The 21,242-nt window shown below is 37.5% G+C and overlaps 1 protein-coding gene across 9 annotated transcripts in view; it reads left to right on the forward strand.

Moving 5' to 3' along the window:
• PRDM2 (PR/SET domain 2) overlaps positions 1 to 21,242 on the forward strand; it is a 70,961-nt gene that overhangs the window by 6,726 nt on the left and 42,993 nt on the right. For 5 of the 9 annotated variants that reach the window (XR_003492307.2, XM_027443323.2, XM_027443324.3 and 2 more), the window contains exons 2-6: positions 1,131 to 1,204; positions 9,477 to 9,594; positions 11,147 to 11,250; positions 14,799 to 14,951; positions 21,116 to 21,242. Coding sequence is in view for 7 of the 9 variants with exons in the window: in XM_027443323.2 (XP_027299124.1) it covers positions 1,196 to 1,204; positions 9,477 to 9,594; positions 11,147 to 11,250; positions 14,799 to 14,951; positions 21,116 to 21,242 (511 nt within the window). In the remaining 2 variants the exon portion in view is untranslated. Of the gene's footprint in view, positions 1 to 1,130; positions 1,205 to 2,930; positions 2,974 to 9,476; positions 9,595 to 10,892; positions 10,928 to 11,146; positions 11,251 to 14,798; positions 14,952 to 21,115 lie in introns of those variants that run through there. The other 4 variants (XM_027443326.2, XM_027443328.2, XM_027443329.3 and 1 more) reach the window with 4 other exon arrangements.

Raw genomic sequence — 21,242 nt, forward strand, 5'->3', positions numbered from 1 at the left:
CAGAGCCCACAGAACAAGCTGCAGAGCTGGACCCGAACTTCAGATGTTTCAGCTGTTTGGCTAAAGACAAGTAGAGTACAGAAATATCAGGACAAAAGTAGCTAATCCCAGAGGAGCTGTACACAATAGAAACACCCTTTTCAAGGAAATCTGTCCTTGTTTTATGAGTTGTTTAAGCAATGCAATCTTTGTATGAAACTTGGTGGTATTTCCCTTGTTGTTACACAGCATTAACAACTCTTATGTGCAAAGATGTGAAGGATTAGATGAAATTTACTTGGAGGATATCTTGCTTGAATAAATTTTAAATCATTTAATGATTGTTATATATATATTAAAAAACAAAAAAACAAAAAACACAACACTAAAGAAATAGCAGTACTTGAATAAAATGCTCTAAATGCTTAAGCACCAGTTAACCTCCAAAAAGGATATTGTTAATTCATTGAAAGTCTTGTATGACACCAGGATGGTGTTTTACAGTGTAATTGCAATAATGCTTTTGTTTATGCATTGAAGGGAAAAATAAAAGGTGAGTTGATACACTAAACTCTCAGTTATAACATTATTCTGATCAATTTTGTGTTAAGAGTTCCCAAATTTAATGCCTCCTTGAACCAGCAATTTTTGGTGAAAATCTTTTTGAAGTCTCATGCTTCAGTTAAACAAGAAAGCCAAATGTTAGCATAATAAAATATCTTAATGAAAGGCTTATCTGAATGAAGAATTTCCTGCTTCTAATATTGGAGAGTAAAGACTCAAATGCATGCATCTTGTTGATCTTAAAAACACTTAATATCAAAGTAATATGAAAGACCTTAAATGCTGAAGAAATCCATGTTGAACAAGCTAAGTTGATTTTGAAAACAAACAAAATGATCCTATTTGAGCACATTTCTTCTGCATCTTATTTTAAAATTTAGATAAATGATAGATATCCGTCTTTGCATTATTCATATAAGTTTTAAGCTAAAATAACAAAACGTTATCTCGGAGCAGATTTTGTATAAAGCAATATGCTGCTTTGGGAACAGTCCTTTAGGAAGAGAAACTACAGGTCTGTGTGCACTTTCAATTCAATGTAAATTTGTAGGTAGGTGTGTATTACAATTGTCTGTTTTTCTTTTTAGGGCTCATGTAATCAAAGGAGTTTCTTTGTTGTGTGTGTCTTTTCAGAACACAACAGGAATTCAAAATGAATCAGGTGAGTTTAACTGCAAGACTTCATCAAAATACTTTACTTAGATGTTAGAACAGCTAATTTTTAATAACTAAATCATCCACAAAAAATGTTCCTAAAAATCTTCAGTGTCATCTAAGCTCATGATCCTCCTTTCCACAGTGTGCGTGCTTGTGAGACTTATTTCATGGATTTTAGTTTTTTGTTTGTGAATCCCCTTTAGCTACATATAAGTTATTATGGCTGGCACATCTTATGAGAACGCCTCTCCAAAAAAAAGAAGTTTACTTCAGCCTGAGGCTTTTGATAATAATTCAGCTCCTTATAAAAGTGGTTTGAAAATTAAAGGATTCCATTTTTTTACCTGTTTAAACCACTTTACTATTTCAAACATGCAGGGAACAGAATCTGTCATGGAAATTGATTGATCGGGACATTTCACACTTCTCTTTTCTAGAACCAAGTGAAAAGGCGGGGAAAGCACGTTGCCTTTGCAATGCATTCTCTGCTATATGGATGTAAGAATATCCTGAGTGCTCTGGAGGGTGTTGTTTTAATCAGTGCCAAATGGATGTGATTTTATTTATTTTTTTATTTGTCTGTCCAAGTAGGGATTTTAATGTGTTTGTTACAGAACAAGTAAATGTTGGCTTCAGTTTTTCTCATAAGCACTTCTCTGTTTGGATGATGTTACAAAGTCCCTTTGGCATGGGAATGTGAACATAAGATGTTACACTGAAGGAACGCTATTTTTTAATTTGCTAAAAAGATGACTATGTACAGAAGCTTCTTGTTTTCCGAGCCAGAAAAAGCCATGGTACACAGTGATGCAAAATGCTTTGTCTACTTTTTTCATTGCCTGTTTCTAATGAGTGCTTTTATTGCCCTTAAGCCTTTAATTGATCATCAGCATTGAGTACAATTAGCACTTTGCTGAAGTATACTCTCCCACTAAAGTGACAGAAGAGCAAATAAATTAATTACAGTATGGAGTTGGGTGGTGGGATGTTTCCAGTTGCTTTTTTCATCTGATTTAAAGAAGAAGAAAAACACAACAACAACAAAACACTAAAAAGCAAAATATGATATCTATTAGTCTTCCAATATGTATTGTAGAGAGTGCATATTTGTATTATATGTACACATCAATAGAAGTGCTGTTTGCGTGATCTATAATGCATATTAGAACACATTGAGACACTAGTTTAGTTTGGGGTAGCTAGGATAACAATCGCTTCACAATTGATTTCTATTGAGACTTGAAGTTATTTCACCTGTAAAATTTATTATATGCCATCTCAGTGGCATAAAGCAAACTTACAGTTCTCCTCGAGTAATAGTTCTGCTTTATCACTTGTTCTGATAAGCTTTGGATTCTGCTAAAACTCTGAAAGCTCTAGATTGTAATCTTTAACTGTTATCAGCAGCTGTTTCCTTCCCATTTGTGTCCCCCATTCCACCAACACTGATATGTTTGTAGAATTAAGTAAAACTTCTGCACTGTGTGAAAACAAAGTTTTCCTCTTTATTACTGGGGCTGCTACTGCAGTGCTGTGCTGTGTGTCATCTTACAGTTAAATTAGGAGGTGACCCTGCCTCTGGGGGTAGTTACAATAGCTCAGAGTCCTTCTTGGCATCTCTGCCTTTCACATTTAGTTTCCAAAGTGTACAGAGCTCATGTGGCTTTTTATTGTTCAATTACCATTCATATTAAGTGTGTATTTAGCATGAACCCTTTTTTTTCTTGCAGTGCCCTTGTCATTTCATTCACTGTTGACAAGTTGTAGTGCCAGGTCTGTATATGAAATGTCTTTGATGCCTGATGCCAAACATCTCTCAAGTGCTCTGTTCTGGTATTTCTTTCATTCTGCTTATCTTTGCTTTTGGTGTGACTTCAGTGACCCTGAAACTAACTAGGCTATTGTGAACTTTGTTTGTGTGAAAGCACTGCTAGTTTGCTTATAATGAAGAAAAACCTTGGCATAAATTGATATTGCCTTCTCCTTGCAGTAAGGAGAAAAATAGCTTTTAAAAATGCAGTTGTTTAAATGAATATTTTTTGCATTCCTTGGAAATTTGGTGTATCAGGATCGATGGCATGCATTCTCTGTTTTTAAAAAGACATCTTTATTCAGTATGTGAACTGCATCAGAATACTCTGAATAGTTTATTTAAAAGAACAAACAAAAAAACAAGTAACCATGGGTTATTGGTCAGCAGCACTTACTCTATGTTAGTGCAGTCTGACATGCAGTAGGGAAAAAGTCGTGTGTTACCTGGAGTACTGCATGGGCAGTTACCTCATACCTTCACCATTTGTTAAATAAATGACACCTGTACTTGTAGTAAAACGCCCTTCCTCCCGCTCCATTGGAATTGCTTAAATGATAATTTCAACTATTTCTAATACATCTTTAATCTTCAAGCACGTGCAGTAAAACTGTTGCCAATGGACTTAGGCAGGACTTTGGGACAAGCAGAGAACTTTCTGCTTCTGACCTCCCTGATCATCTTCCTTAGGCTATTCCTTTCCTTTTCACAACTCTTTTCTAACTCTTTTGTCATGTCTCTTTCTTCAGTGGCATCCTTTCATTTATCCTTTCATGTATCTCAGTCCCCTTTCCACCAAAACATGGCACTAACTGAATGTTTGTCATTCGTCACGTCCTTCAGCATGATTTTTTTTTGGCTCCAATCTGATCTGTGAATGTCTTGTAGCAGATCCTGTTTCTGCCTGGCTTAGGTACTGCCTGTAACACTACAGCCTAACCTGTGGAGGGGCCGTAGGTACAATTCTATTCAAAGTGACATAAAAATTGCTTAAGTGCTGAAAGTTACTGTCGGAGTGACTGGACTCTGAATTGATGCAAATGGAGGAAACAAGCTTCGGTTAAGGTGCACCTTCAGCCCTCGGATGATTTTTTTTGTGCTGTTCTCAGGTCTCTTCACCCTTGCTAGTTTGCATGGTAACAATGTAATATGTGTAATGAACTTCAGGGTAGCAAATTTAAAAGGGAAACAAGCTCCCTGTGCTTATATATTCAAAATTGCAACAGGATTGTTGGCAGGAGTGGGAAAAATACCCTATGAGGACTGCAGTTCAGTGCAGAAGCTGACTGCAGGATATTCCGCAGTACACTATCCTTACGGAAAGGTGAACTTTTTAATAGACAAAACTATTTAAATGTGATTAAGTGTTGCTGGAAAAGCAATTGAAATCCTGGTATTTCTTCATTTGGTAGACAGACGTTCCTTGGGGACAAATTTTGATCTGGAAAGCGCTTTAAATAACCACATATAAATTGCAAATAAAATCATGTTGCACTGATTTGACTGAAGTAAATTGTTTATTTTACCATATAGTATTTGGTTACTTATTAATGTTTGTTTGAGGTGTGAAATGTGGTGTTGTATACTAGGCCATTTCCAATTTTCTGGTGCTTGTGAAATCCATCGATGTAACAGGTGCAGAGTGGGTCGGGGTGCTGTGTTCTCTGAACATAACAGCTAATTTGACTTAGGTAGGTAGATGTTAAATCAAGTTGCGAACAAATTTCTTCAATGGTAGAACAGTTTTGGAATATTTGTGGCTGAAAGAAGGTATCACTATTAAGAAATGTCTGATAGATCAGAGGATATAGATGTCTAAATTAGGTGAGTCTGATTTTTAAAGTTTTTTGATCAGATTATTTTGTAGGCTTGAGTTTTTTAACTGTTCATCTACCTATGGTTGTAAAAAAACATTTTTGTTAGTCTGAAGCTTAAAATGAATTGTTCTGGTAGCTGTCTTGTTCATTCTCTGCAGTCTCCCTCATCTATGCCTACATGTAATTTGTTAGAAACCACCATGAAAAAAATAAGCTGGCTGTTCTCCTCAAGTCATGGGGTAATGTACTGGAAGAATATTTAGGCTTCTTCGTTTGATACGCTGAGAAGAGCGAGTTTCTTTTTTGTCTGCCGAGATGTGGACTTATGCATATCAGTTCAAGGCTAACAGATGTCTGAATCAGACTTCTTTCATCCCTATTTTTTCTCTATGGCTGTTTGAAGAGCAAAATAAAATGAAGTAGAGCAAAATAAAATGAAATAAAACTTTGTTCTGCCTTGAATAGACTTTCAGCTACTATAACTAAAGAATAAGGATCTCTTTTCCCCAGTCTCCTCACCCTTGTGGATGAGAAGGGATTTCTGGCATTCTGTTCCTTCCATAGTTTCCAATTTCGGGGTCTTTCTCCCCTACAAATAGCTCTCGAGGATGTGTCTGTGCAGCTGTTAGGGCTTACCAAGGCAGCAATAGAATAACATTGCTGTAACTCCAGTTTTACCATTTTTCTTGCTGTTGTTGTTGAAGAAAGCTGGCAGAAGATCTACTCTTGTAACTCAGCAACTCACACTTAAAAATGTAAAGGAGAATACTTGCCGTACTGAGCACCCTTGCAAAGAGTAGATGCGAAGTAGAAGAGGTTGGGAAGCTTCATCTGTTGTGCTTTAGAGATAAAAATGTTAATTTTGGTAGCATATAGAGATGCATTTTAAAATCTATTTCCAGTAAGCTTTCAGCATAGCATTTCATAAGTGGTCGGGGGAAAATCCTGAGTGTTACTCAGTATATGGAGACTGCTATCATATCTCCGCTTCATGGCTGCGTGTAAATGCAAAGATCATTTCTAGAAAGTCAGGGTCTACTTGAACAGCTGTAGTATTGCCCAATTTAGTGTTGTTATTTAACACCGCCTGCAGTTTCTCCAGAACTTAAATACGACAGCCTTCCTATTCGAGGAGCTGTTGCCATCACCACCAGGATTTGTGGCTGACCAGAAGGATCAAAGTTCAATGTCGAAGGGCAGATATTTTTTATTTTTAGGGCTGTTGCATGAAGTTCAACATATGCCTTGTTCTCACCGACACAATTCCACAGTAACAGGGACTGATTTTATGGGATATTGTACATCCTTGTAACTTTGAAGTTCTGGTAATTTTAATCAGGAATGGGTGTTTTGTTAACTACAATTAGGTAACAAAGTGCTAGTTGTCTATGACAGATGTAACACTTGCTATTATAAATCATGTGAATAGTGATATGAATATTATTATTATAAGCAGCCTACTGATCCTTGTAGATTCCATAACATGGACATTAAGCTAATCTCTTATCAAACATTCATAAATCATTTATTAGCTTTCTATTACCTTTCCAGCTTTAGTATAAAATCTCATAAAACTCTTTGTATTAATGGCAGGATGCTGGTTAAGTGTTCTGAACTGCTGGATTATTTAGGAATAGGATACAGAAATAACTATTACATTATTTAATACCCATTATTGTCTTTAAAGAGAGCAGTAAGCTTGACATGCAGATACTTTAAGACTGGTCTTTGGAGTGAAATGGCACATTTGTAGGTTGTAAATAAAGCAGGAGGAGGATAACAGTAGAGCCAGTAGTAGCTCTATGAGGTACATTACAAGTTTTAGTGTGTCAGCTGTTCTACCAGAGGGGTATACGTGGGTGTTACTGGTCTCCAGTATGTGCAAGAAAGCTTCTCTCTGCCCACCTGCAGGGCATATTCATGCTTACAGCAGATGTTGTATCCCAAATTCCCATTTTAGTACATACATTGGAGTAATTTGTTTACTACAATATTCTAGATTCAATAGGTAAAATAAATAACTTTTCATTTTTTGTGAACTACATACATTTTCCAGAACTTTGAATATGGTTTTCTCCTTAAATTTCTGTTTGGCCTTTCTTGCAAGAGAGAGGTGTTCAAGTAAAGCAATACCAGAAATTATTTTAGATTTTTTTTTTTTTTTTTTTGAGACTGATTGGGCTGAGAAATCAAGTGATGGTTCCAGGCAAAGAGGAAATGAATCACTGATGTATGCAAAATTACCCTTAGTGTGGCGGGTAGCTGATGTTTGGCTTTGCCCTGTATCTCAGAAATCATCACTTGTGTGCTTCTAGGCAAGTTAGTTTTGCTACTGAAGCTTTACTTTGTTCTTTTCTCTATGCATTTGCTCTGTTTAAAAGCTTTATACACATGTTTAGGAAATGATTGACCAAAAATTAAAATGGATGGTTGCATGAGCAGGTCTGGACCCTCAGACCAGAAGTGCTCTGGATCTGGAATTGCCCTTTTGTAACTTTAAGGCATCCTCACGCTCTAAACTGGGAGACCAGTTAGCGTTCACTGTGAACACAGGTAGTATGAAACTAGAGTACACAGGAAAATTGCAGCGTGTCTCTTTTTTCATTTAAAAGTATTGAAGGAATCTTAAAAATGCATAGAAAATAATGCTTTGAATTGTGTGTTCCATACAAATATTTTTATAACTTATCAACTCGATTTAACGAGTTGCGTCTCTGTTAATAGACATGCTCTTAGTAGTTAGTTTTTCTTGCTATTTGTCACAGGTAACCAGTACTTCTTATGGACAGATATTCAGTAATTTATGTTAAATATAAAATGAAAAGGATGGTTATTGAAACAGAAGTGTTTTCCAGTCATCCTTTTCATTAATGCTGTCAATTGTAATCAAGCTAAGTTACATGTCACACATCCGAGGTAGATCCAGTCAAGCCTGCATGATTCTGCTAACCTTTACTGAAGTCTGCTAATGGAGAAACTGCTGTGCTAGCTCCAGCAGACTTATTCGAGCCACATTTCTTCTGCATTTTGGAACAAAATTTGCAGATGGCAAGTGTCTAGGTGTTGAGGGAGGGTAATGGAATGCAGTTGCTAATGTTTTATCTCCCTTGTTTTAGGGGTTTTTACAGTTTTATTCTATGTAGGAAAAAAAAAACAAAAAACAAAAAACTCCTCTACTTCTGTTCTGGCTGTTTTGCTGCATGCTGTTTTAATCAAATAAGTGTATTTTAGCACAGCAATTTATTTTCCTCTAGCTATTTTGCCAGTAATATGCTTCTACAGTATAATCTGGACAAACGATGTGCCTGTCCTGAAACATTTCTAGTAACTTTTCTCATCTTCAGACTATTCAGAATCCAAAAGTACACATTGGACAAAGGTTTTTGCTAAAAGCATCTTGTGTTGCTCTTAAATGTCCTAGTCTGTCAGAAGTGATCAGCATCATTTTCTAGCAGAAGAGATTATATTTAAGACACAGCAGATAGCTCAAACATAAAATAATGAAAAGTCTTTTTGAGGCTTATTTCTAGAAAAGATTAGGTCTGTATTTAGTTAGTAGCTCTGTGTATTTTTAAAGAGAAAATCCATCTAGCTCCTTCAGAGACTTTTTAATTGGGCAAGACTTTCCAGACAGGTTACATAAGAGCTAGTATGTTTTCATATGTTTTTTTTTTTTTTTTTTTTTTTAAGTTTAAAAGCAGAATTTAAAAATACTGTTTACAATTACCTTGTGTAATCAAAGTAATTGTAATGCTTCTGTAGAATGTTTAAGGAACTGGAAGTTTCTTTGTGATAACAACTAGATGCTAAAATTGAGGCAATGTTTCTATGAACAACTCTATGATAAACTCAGTAGTTTCTCATGGCATAATAGATCACAAAAAATAGCGCAGTTCAAACTTGATCTGTATTTCTGTTTCATGGATGAATTTTAGATTACCGTATTAATGAGCAGTTTCAAAGATTTAACACTAGCCCTGAACCAATGTGAAGGTTATATCTTGAAAAAATGAGCTTCATTACATACATTTAATATTATGGATAGATGTTTTCCAAGGTATAAAAACACAGTGATTCCCATTCGTTCATCTTTAGGTGTAGTTGTCTAGGACTGTCAGGTAAGTTATATTCAGACAAGAGAAATAAAATACATGTAGCTCTATGTTTCCCAAATAACTTCTATGTTTCCCAAATAACTTAAGGGGGAATTTTGAATATGTTTTGTAGGACAAGCCAGGGAAAATGAATGAAATGGCAAATTGGTCTATGAGAAATACAAAACCTCTTTCAGTTAAATTTATTCACTGTAGTCAAAACACATCTATTAACTCAAGCAAAAGAATACTTACAGAAACTGACATAATTATCAGTGTTTTACATCTCTGGTGGTCTTAGAGCTCTTCATTAAAGCATAAACAAGGGTTATGAGAATAATGGTGAAAACTTGAATGTTCTGATCAAAGGATACTTACAAGTTAGGATGTTGATGGAGGGGATCCTAGTTGAAATGGTGATTTGGAAACTTTTCTTAGGACTAATATTAGAAGTAAACACTCTCAGGACTAGGTCATAAGGGTTGATCATCTGCTGTGCTTTTTGTTTGTTTGTTTTTGCTAATGGTCGTGGCCCTTCTGCTTTTTGACTTGTAGAACACAACTGAACCTACTGTGGTTGTGGAGACCTTGGCTGATGTACCTGAGCATGTGCTTAGGGGGCTTCCTGAGGATGTGAGGCTCTTCCCATCTGCTGTTGACAAGACAAGGCTTGGTGAGTGCCGAAACTGTGAAAAGAGAATGAAGACTTTTAAAGTAGCTCACATAAATTAAGCACAGATGCTGTCAAAGTTTGGTGTCCTTGTATGCTGGGTAGAGGTGAATGTCCAGAGCATTTATCTGAATCAATTTCCATTGGAAAGAGTGGTCTGCTTCTGACACAGTTTCTCAAACAGACCAAAATTATGTTTATGGAACATCACATTTTGAGTCAAAAATGGATCAAGATGCAGAAAGATTAGGTTACGAAATACAAGTAAACTAATTCACTGGTTTGCTTTAATTTATGGCACTTTTATCAGTTGTGTGTTTTTTTGTTTTTTTTCAGCTATCCTATTGTTGTCTCACTTTAGAGTGCTGTGTCTCACTGTCCAATCAATATATAAAATTTATAAGAAGATCAGTGCAGACTTGAAAGCTGCTATATGGAATGAAGTATTGTTTTTGTAATGTATGCAAAATACTTCTTTTTTTAAAACAGGGTTTAAGTTGGGAGAACTTTGGAGGTCAGATTTGCAGACTGGATACGTGATGTTGAAAGCTGATAGTTTGAGGAATATCCTGACTATGGATGCATTACTGTTAGTAACAGGTTGTAAACTCCTTGGAGCAAAGTTAATATTTTCTAGTATGAACCTGTTCTGGTATGGTCTGAATGAGAATGTTACGTTGGAACTCAAGTGAGGTAGAAGGAGAAAAAATGCTAGAAAACTTCAACTACTTATGTTTCTGTAACTTCAAAGGTATCTTTAGGATGCTTTTTCATTTTCACGACAAAGTCAGCATCAAAATATTGTTGAAATATATAAAACAAACAAAACAACAACAAAACAGACCTCTCATTACATACCTGCAGGTAATTCATAAATTTATTGGCTGCTTTACATTCATTTTTTTTGTATGTGTTGGTGAAAGAGAGGTGGGCTAGGGAAATCTAGAAAACCAATAGCAATTATTTGTCAATCTGTTTGTAGCTTCTTTGCTATAAAATGTGAAGTGTAGCTGTCCATTTTCAGTTCAGTTAAATATTGTAAACTAATTTATGCACATATTGTAACCAATCTTAAATGCTTTTCCTTCAAAATATAGTATTATTTAGTTTCATAACTTCTGTGAGGGCTTTATTTGTCTGATGTTATTTCAGAGAAAGCAAAGAGTTTTTTGTTTTATTAACTTGTTTACTCAGCGAAGCAGCTGGAAATTACGACTTCATTATATAAAACTTGTAATGGTCTTATGGTATTTTGGATATCACCTGAAGTACAAGGAAATTGTCATTTTTTTTGTCTCCAGAGCTACAGTAGCCCATGAGCAAAGAATGAAACCAGGTAAATACTTAAACCTTATGTGACTGAAGGGAGTTTGGGGGTGAGGTTTGTTTGAATGCCTGTTAGTAAACTTCAGTTTCCTTGCTGTGATCTTAATATTGTAGAATGCTGCACAACCTGAGACAGACACATATAATGATCTTAAGAAATAGGAGTTGTGAAAAGAACTTTCTTCAGATCAGTCAGATTTGTTATAATTATTGATATGTATCCTTTCAGGTGTCTGGGCAACAAAATCAATTTTGAAAGGCAAGAAATTCGGGCCTTTTGTTGGTGACAAGAAAAAAAGATCTCAAGTTAAGAGCAATGTATATATGTGGGAGGTAAGAAAAAGCTTGCAAATGAAAAGGGTATCTGTCACTAGCTTGGTATTTTGCATTTACCTTTCTAGGGATTTTGGGGATAGACATTATGTGAAGTAATCGCCATTTGTGGTTACCTTTGCATATGTATTTATAGATACTTGCATTGAGCAACCATTCTGAACTACAAAACTTTAAATTAATGACATTGTATAAAATTGCTGTAGTAATTTTCTCATATACTGTCTCTGGATCCGTCCTCCTTTTAGGAGTCTACTACTGAAAAAGCATTGCTTTGTTGGCCTGAACAGTGAGTGATATCCCTTCTGCAGCTGAGTACTTACGAAATTAGGGAAATTGGAAGGATATGGAATGTCTTAAAGAAGCCACAACACTCCTCCTCATCTAGCTCTTTGAAAAACAGCTTTGTTATGGGAATTGGTTTTGCTTTTGGAGTCTTTTATAAAAGTTCTCAACTGTTGCAGTATTTCTTGTGCTTCTTGTATTTGGGTTTGCCTTAAAGCAAGTACTGTCTGGGCAGTTGAATAGCTTGTTAAGCTCCACTGATAGTCATAAGACCTCAGATATTATGTAGACTTCAGGATGTAGGTTTCTTAATCTGGAGTTGAATCCTGCCTACAGTATCTTTAAATAAGGCAGCTCATAACTATTCCCAAAGACTTCTTCAGCCTTTCTGAAGGTACACACAGCAAGTGGCTTTGGCATAGTGAATGGTCTAGGAAGAGAGATGGAGGAACTGTGGCATAGCATGCACTGAATAGAATTTGCTAGTTTATGGATTGTTATTGTAAAGAGAATGATAGCAGTCATCCTTCTTGTCCCTGGCCTGCAAATGCAGAACTGCATGAAACACATTTAAAGCCTAATGTTAAGCCCTGTCGGAGGAATTGAGCTAGAATAATGTCACAGAAATGCAGATTCACATGCAGGAAAGTAACAAAGTGTTCAAGTAGAATGTTTGTTTTATTAAGCTAATATATTTTACAAACTCCATTGCATAAGATATCTCCAATTTTGATCTGGTACAAGAACACTTAGTGAGATTGAAATCAATCAAGTAAATTATTGACCTTGCAACTGTATTTCTTCATGTTGGATGTTGAATGTTCTCACTAGGTATGTCTTAGTATGTTTGAAACTTGTGTTGAGAAATGCTAGTGGCAAACAATTTGATATGAAGATTCATAGCTTGCAATGCAGGCAACCACAAAATCCCTTTCTAGACTTCAAAGTAATCGTGTGTTGCTTCCATACTGATTTTGGAATTAAAAAAAAATAAATAAAAAAAAGACAGCTAAAATGAGACAGCAACAGTTGGCCCCATATGCTGATATATGAAACCACTCCAGCATCTTAACTGTAAGAAAATATGATTTGTAAAAGGATGGTGGTGTGTGGGAGTAGTTCAGTATACGGACCTTCAGATAAGGGAACAACCTTTTTCCACAAGAAATTCATTTTGTTTTTAATTAAGTTAACCTGAAGAAAAACTCAGGTTTCTAAAAATGTAGCCTCTCCAGTCAATTTTAATAATTTGAAATGATCATGCTACAGTACCATTTTGAAAAAGATGAGTTTTGTGTCAGTATATGCTTTGTCTGAAGAGAGCACTAGACTTGGTATTTTCATTTTCTGTCAGAGAAAAGCCACTGATAGGAAAATGGTAGCAAGCAATTGAAAACTGAGGGAAATGCCACCCACCGATGGGCTCAGAATGAGTGGCCCAACTGCAAAGAATGGTCCTGGTCATGGCTTATAGGAATCATTTAAAAACACAATGTTATGTAGAGAAATTGAAACTATTTCCTGTCTCCCGTTGTACAAGATTTATACAACAAAATCAGTAACTGGATGGTTTCACTGAAAAGTAAGCAGATACTATGCTTTGCCATGCACTCCATATCTCCTACCCCTTCCACATCATTGTTTGGCTGTTTTCTTCCATTTTAATGAAAAGGATTGCTTTCCAGTCTTGGTCCGTGAAGCTGTTTACTTTCTCATGTTGCAAGGGCTGGGTGTGCTGATGAACATTCTTTCAGAAGTCAGCTGATGAAATCCATGCTGAAATAGTTTAAGTAAGGAAGAGGCTTTCTCTTCACTTGGGAAGAGGCTAAGAAGATTTTGGTGTATTTGTTGAAACTTTACCTCCATTGATAAAATTCTAATTTATTAAAGCAATAGGATATCAGCAAAAAAGAAAATCAACTTTAGTAAATTGTTCTGGCTTTAAGCTGTTGTAGAAGTGTAGTTCAAATAGAAAATGTAAAACATTTGGTAAAGACTTAGATATACTTGTAAAGTAAATATCAAAAACAAGCAAACAAAAGCTACAGCGTTGTGTAACAGAATGGGAAAGTAACGGTAAAATCTGAATTTCAGTGTATTCCTTATCTACAGTGTTGCTAAGCAAATGTTGCAGGAGGTGATGAGCTAGGGACACAGGGCTTTGAGTTCTTCCTGGCGGAGGCTGGTATCTATAGACTTACCCAAAAGGAAATAAAGCGTAATCGAATTGTACTTATTTCTCCTTATTTTTCTGAAAGCCTATAAGCTGCTCAATACTTTTTGAGACATTGTGTACCTGTTAGTATGCTTGTGTCCTGAGACAAAGAAAATATTGTTAAATAATGCAAAAATTATAGCTCCAGTTGCTGAATAGTGGTGCGTTCTTCATTTTGGAAAAAAAAAAATATATATATATATAAAAATATGTATATATATATAGCATCCATTGACAGCTTTTCTTACAGGCATCTAACTTGGGTTATAAGAAGAAATGTGGGAGATATACAACGTGTCTTAGAAGAGAAGCAGAGTTGCCTGTCAGCAGAAAATACTGAAGTGCTGTCAGTAGTTTTGCTTTAATGGAAACGGTCTTGAAATGTAGAATATGAATATACTTTCAAAATGTTTAGCCAAGAATGCAAAACAAAGAATTTATGTAGCATCTTGGAACATAAAGAAGCTTATCGACATAGTCAGTTTTTTAAGGTGATCACGAGACTTCTGAAAGGTTAAGATTCTCTTTAATATTCTGAAGCAAGATTAAATACACATTATGCTTTCCTTTTTCTTTGCAAACAAAGCAAATGCTTCTGACTTCTATATCGTTACTTTTCCCAATTCCTCAGATAGTAAAAATAAAGCTCAATTGCATTTATATTGTAACATCAGTCCTTACACTAAATATAAACTCTAGTGAATCATTTCAGGCTTGCCAAACTGAAAGCAATGTATAGAATGGAATGTGTTTAAGGAGTTTGATTTTTTTGAGCCCAAAGCCCTCAGACAGAGAAGGTCTTGGAGGCCAGAAGTTCTTCATTTTTTTTCAGTTACACCAGATCCTCTAAAAGGACTGCAAAAGAACAGCAACACTCTTGCCCCTAAAACAACCCTTATCTCTGCTCAGTTTTTGGCCTTACCTCTGACTTGGATGATAACAACTACTTTGTATAGCCTTAAAATATGTTTTTGTGGTTTGGTGCATGCACACTTCAACGTGAACAGTTGTGTGTTTGCTTGGGATAAATGCCATTTTTCTCCCATAGGTGTATTACCCAAACTTGGGGTGGATGTGTGTTGATGCAACTGATCCAAAGAAAGGGAACTGGCTGCGGTATATAAACTGGGCACGTTCAGGGAAGGAGCAGAATCTGTTTCCTCTGGAGATCAACAGGACTATATACTACAAAAGTTTAAAGGTATCAATGTCTGTGAAGATTCAGTTATTATTCTGTTCAATCTTTTATTTTCCGTTACTCAACTTCTTTTTTAAAACTATTTGTACTAAACAGATTTTGAAGCACTATATGAAATACAATTAAAATATTGCAAATGCTATATTTCACTGGTCTAAGTTCTTCTGTCAGTATAACTGACGTTACAATCTACTGTTAGAATACTTATGAACGTTAGATCTTTCTTCTTAGTTAATGATTTGCTGTAGCACCAAAGATGATACAGATGGGGATGAAGAGCAAGCAGATTACATAAAATATGTTTTTTCTATTCCTGTAGATACTGAGACAAATTGTACTGATTTTTTTTCTTAGAAATGAGATATTTTTATGGTCTTTGCTTCATATAACAAAGACAGGCTTTCAAGACACTTTTACAGGCAGCATCATGAGTCAGATTTTTCTAGTTGTATACCTCTCTGTTTTTGTTGCAGGAGTGGTGGGGGAAAGAGGGTAGGCAGGCGTGATTACTGGCAGGTTGCGTCTCCTGAATGAAGAAAATATTTGTTTAGCTCAGTAAGGGCAGAGTATGCTAGTGTTAGAATATTGTAGCTGTAAAGTATTATTTGAATCTCTTATCAAGAACCTGCTAGTGGTGAGTATATGTAGGTTGACTTTGGTTAGAATTTGTTAGAAAGCATTTGTTAGAATGCTTTTGTATAGTTGGTTATATACAGCCTTGCTGTTATGCTGTGGATGTTTCTTAAATTTCCTTGTAAGGCCAACAACGCTTCTAAGTAACTGTTCCTCACTTAGGAAAAGAATGAATTGGTGCCATGTGGTTTTCAAGTTTATAGGACAAAAAAGAAGTATGTAGAACTGTTATATTTTAGGTCAAACTAGATTGGAAAAAGCCCTTAAATATTTTCTGAGCTTTCCAATAGCTTTGAGATAGCATTTGAGGAGGAATTCCCTACTGTCAGCCAGGCTTTTGACTTGTCTTTACTGCTTATTCACTGAGGGCAGGCTCTCAGCGTGCATCTGGAGCTGGTTTAGTTTGCTCTAGGCGTTTTATCTTGGGTTGCCCAGACTTTGCCCATAGTCGCACTCATCCATGGATGTAAGTGTGCTTTTGGAGTCACTGGGACATTTTAAACTTCTCTCCTGTTGCAAAGGTATTAGTCATGGTAAAGATGATGTTCAGTCTGTTTTCTCATGGACAACACAGCACTTTGGAAAACTGTAGTGCTAAGAAAGGCTGAGCAATTCTGACAGAATAACAAATACCTGGCTTCAGTATCTGAAATGTCCTTTGTTGCTTTGACTGTCCTCTCGGCTTGCGACCTGATGCATTTTATCCCAGTAAGCCTTGCCAACAAAATCATGCTGCCAAGCAGCTCTCTGAAGACTGCTGGAGCAGCCAATAAGGCTCAGTTTCGTTGGTTTCAAAATCTGTCTGGGGTTTCTTGCAGCGAGATGAGATTTTTTTGTCCTGTCTGGGACACAATGGGATTTTCAAAGAGCAGTCTTGAGTTTAAGAGGGTTTATTTGCCCCTGCAGCAACCACTTGGAGGTGTGCTGTGCCTGTCCCTGTGTGCCGTGGGACTGTTACAGCTTCAGATCAGTGTTAGCAATACCAGTTCAGGTTACCTGGAAATTCACATTTGGTGTCTGCACTGTGTTCTGGTTAAATGGAGCGATATATCAGAAAATGTGTTACCTCCAGGCTGCCTCTGCACAAAGGCTTGCTGCCATGTCTTTTAGAGTCCAGTGCAGAAGCAGCACCTGTGAGTAGGTTCGGGTGCTGCAGAAAACTGAGAGTGCCAGGACCTGAGCTGCTTAGCACTTGTATTAGTACTCCCAGCTTCATGCTGCTCAAAAATAAACCATTCTCAAGGCCAGGTTGCTCCTAGAAGCTTTGCAGCCATGGTCCAGTGGTGGCAGGTCACTCCTGCAGTCCCACGATAGCCACTGCCTCTGAAATACAAAGAACTTGGCAGGTAGTTTAAAATGCAGCTGTACCAATGTGTAAGTTGCTTCACTATGCAACAGCTGGGTTATATCATCAAGTTTAACTTTGCTCCATATTGGAAAAGAAACTTATGAATCTGTAATACCAAAAGTTTATTAACAGTTTACCCTCATATTCTCCATTACTCTTTGAACAATCTATTTCAATGTATTTTACTCTCCTCTTCCACCTTGTAGACTAAGGTGGGAAAGGGCTTCAAGTTGCACCAGAGGAGGTTTAGATTGGATATCAGGAAGAATTTCTTCACAGAAAGGGTGATGAGGTGCAGGAACAGGCTGCCCAGGGGAGTGGTGGAGTCCTCATCCCTGGAGATATCTAAGTGACGTTGATGACACTAAGGTGATGGCTGGACTTTATGATTTTGTTGGTCTTCTGCAGCCTAAATGATTCTATGATTTTTGATGGTATGTAAGGAAGATTCAGTCTTGCTGATTTGTTGGGATTTTTGAAGTGAAACTTTCCCATTAAAATCGGACAGTCTTTACCACCATGAAACATTCAGTATTCAGTCAGATCAAGATTTAGCAAGTCACGTTATGTTTAATTCAACAAATTTGAAATGACTCTTCTTGTAGCCTAATGGTAGTTAATACTAGAAATAATAGTAATGATGATTATTCCAATATTCTGTTTAATGTCTTAGCTGTTCCAATGATATAAAAAACAAAGGATGTTATTATGAAAGCTTGTTTTCTAGTGTTTTCTAAAGTTACTTTTCATTATTTAAAGTGACATTTATAGTGACCATGTTTCTTAAAAGTAGTGTGAAGAAATTGGAAATTGAGCTGTGAGAAAATGACAGCACAGGTAAAAGTATAACATAGAAGAGGAGATTTCAAATTTTTGGTCTTGAGGGCAAGTTGCTGCATGAAAGCATTTAAATGTTATCTGTTTGATCAGCTTTCACTATACTGTAACTTAGAAGCTGCAGAAAAAATTTGTAACTTAGCAGAAAAAGAACCCATTTTTTTTCTTTCTATTTACAAAGTGTGGTTGTTTATATATATCTTTCATGTAAACGTCTGGTTTTTGTCTTCCCTTTTCTGTGATGACTTCCTATCAGTATTAGATTCACATCACACCTTATTGACCAGTGAGACAAAAGAAAACATGGTTGGTAACAGTGTGCTCTCAACATTTAGGAACATTTTATCAAACCTTCCTTTCTAATCTTCTTCATAATGCATAAATTTGGGGGAATTCCATTTGGGGACAAACAACACAGTTGTTATTTACCCCCAAAAGAGAGTGAGTGGCTTGTATGCTATTTTGTTCTGCTTTACCTTGGTAGCATTTTAAATGTTATCATTGCTATTAATTTATTTTTCCCCCCAGGGTTTTTTCTTTTTTTTTTTTTTTTTTTCTGTGGGTTTCTGATTTGTAAGTTAAACAGACTGATTTCCAAGCTGCATTGCTAAGATAAGCAAAGTCTGCATTTGCTTGGTGTAAAAGAACCTCAAAACTGCACGGAGCTTTAATTTCCCTGTTCTCTGCTATACATAAATAGTAAAATTTCATGTTGGGGACCTCTAATGAGGTCTCGAATAGCATTTTTAACTGAGCACAAGCAAATATCGTCTCTTCCATCCTCTCTTCTTCTTTACTGAAGGACTGAGGATATTTGTAGGTTGCTTTGCATATGCTTTCCCCGATATACATATATGAGAGCTGTCATATTTCATGGAAACAGCTTAAACTCATTATGGGGTTTCAGAAGTTCTTCCTGCCTCTCGTAATAAAATGAGCTAGTTGAGTGGTGTTATTCTGAGCATAGTGCAGGACTTTGTAATTCTTGAAGCAAAATAGTAGTAAATTGCAGTGAAAGCTCAGTTTCAAAAAGTCTTCTAAATAAGTTAGGCTATGAGACTGTCCTTGCTTATGGTGAAATTAATTTCTTTAGGGGAGAATGTTTTGTCAGACAGGATTAGGATAACTCCAGAACCCCCTTGTTACATAGGAACACAAGGTAACATAGAATTATTGTGTGAAAAATGCACACAAGCATCAATGCCACAAACTGTCCGGTGTGGTTACAGCTGGGGAGGTATGGCCACTTCCAAGTGCAAAAGAACAGTGTAGTGGTAAAATACAGTCAGTAGGGAAAAACTTGTATTCTAATAAGATCAGAGAGGTAAATGTCTATCTCAGCCCGTACAAGACACATTGCAGTGTTTGCATGTACAATGAAGTGAATTTTAGATAATCTGTTAGAATTTTGGATATTACTCTTGGAAATGGCAAGCTTCAAAATCACTTCAAATCTTTTGAACAAAAAATATTCAGCTTAAGGAATGTTAAATGTCAGAGTTGAAACATAACATACCAATAAGCAAGTGAAAGCTGTTACTGTATCGGGCCTGCCCCAAATCCAACCCTTTCATAACCAAAGTGTCCCAAGCTGATGCTCCAGCAGATGGTCTGGAGATAACAGCTTGGAGGAAGGTTGTCAGAAGTGTTGCTGGAGGGTGCCAGCAGTAAGCTGGCTGTGTATTCGAGTGTCAAAGGAGCTCTAGAAGTGGCACTTGGTCATTGCAGTCCTTTTCTTTTTGTATTGCTGCTGAGGGAGCTCTCTTAATGCTCTGATTTTATTTTATTTTTTGAAACTGCTCCATCTCATTTTAGAAGTACAAGGTTAGAGGGCTTAATTTAGATTCTAGAGTAGTTATTCCAAAACAAAATTCATCACATCGAATGTCAGTTCCACCCATGAAGCTAACAAATCACATGTTCATTATCATCATGTGTTTGAATTGCCCCAAAGTTTTGCCAACTCTTAGAGTTGTACATGGCCAAAATGAGAAGTAGTTTGCATCAGGCAACTCTTCTGCATTCCTTGCTGCTAACCAGCTGCAGAGTGGGACCATGCAAATCTGGTTACTGCTGCTTACCCTACCAGGCCTCCAGAACTGTTAGGCAAAGCCTAACTGCTGCCAAGCAAACTGCTGCTTGGCTTCTTATTATTATAACTTAAATGCGTACTTAATAAGTTACGATATAACTTGAACACTTGCATCTCTTGTTGTTCCAGTGTCTGGGGATATAAAGATAACTATCACCTCTGTCAAGTGCTGTGGGACCTTTTTTATTATTACTAAAAAAAAAAAAAAAAGAAAAATTTAAAAGAAACAGATACCGCTGTTGTTCTGGACACAACATTTCCCTTTGGCTTCAGACTTGCAATAATAGTCCTAGGCTACCATTTGCCCTAACGTCATGACTCTAAAAATACTGTTTTATTACCTCCAGTGTTCATTACGTCTGGGGAAAAAGGGGGATTGTAGTTAGGTAGAGAAAGGCATTTTTGTGTCTGTGATTTTTGGATAAAATGGTTCAGGAAACGGAATTACGATTTTAAAAAAAAAGAAAAAAAAAAAAGAGGGTTACAAATACATCTTTAACCTGCAAAATTGAAGACTTAGCTGTTTCAGCCAGAGGGTGTTTCAAGGAGCACACGAGCTAACAGGACACTGGCATGGGTCAGCCTGGTGACGGGGTGGGGATGGGAGTGAGGATGGCAAGGATGGCAGCTTGGCGAGCGAGGCCTCTCCTGTGGATTTTTGGGTAGGATTCAGCCAAAAAAAAAAAAAAGAGAAATAACACCTATGGAATGGCAGACAAGCCTTTAATTACTTTAATTAAGTGGCTCTCAAACACGTAGTAATTAGGTCTTGCTCTGTGTCCCCTCCCCTGCTACAGCTCTCCCCTAGGTCTGTAGGTTTTATCCCAAATTCCAGCTGATCACTTTGGTTTTTGTACCGCCTGCCGTGAGGTGGGCGCGTTTCCCTGGCAGCTCCCTGAGCACAACCACCCTGCGCCGGGGCTCGCCTTTGGGCTGTCCCCAGGCAACTCCGGGCACTCAGCGGAGCCTTTTTTTGCCCGTCAGCGCCGTGCCCGGGGGCTGCGCGGTGTCAGCGGGGGCCGCTCGGTGCCGCTGAGGCGCCCCCGGCCCGGCGGGAGGAACCCGGTGCCCGTCCGCTGAGCGCCGCGCGTCCTCCGCCCGTCAGGGGGCGCTGCGGGGCGGCCCCTTGAGGCGGGAAGGGCGCCGCCGCCGCTCCCCCCTCCCTTCCCCCCTCTTTCCCCCCCCCTTTTATTTCTTTAATTCCCCCAACAACCCCGCGTCTGATTGGCCCCGCGCCTCTCTCTTCTCTCCCGGCAGCCAATCGCGCCCGGCGAGGAGCTGTTGGTGTGGTACAATGGGGAGGACGACCCGGAGATAGCCGCCGCTATCGAGGAGGAGCGAGCCAGCGCCCGGAGCCGGCGGCACTCCCCGAAAGCCAGGAGAG

This window comes from Anas platyrhynchos, chromosome 22 (genome assembly GCF_047663525.1).
Source record: "Anas platyrhynchos isolate ZD024472 breed Pekin duck chromosome 22, IASCAAS_PekinDuck_T2T, whole genome shotgun sequence".
Classification (NCBI taxonomy): Eukaryota; Metazoa; Chordata; class Aves; order Anseriformes; family Anatidae; genus Anas; species Anas platyrhynchos.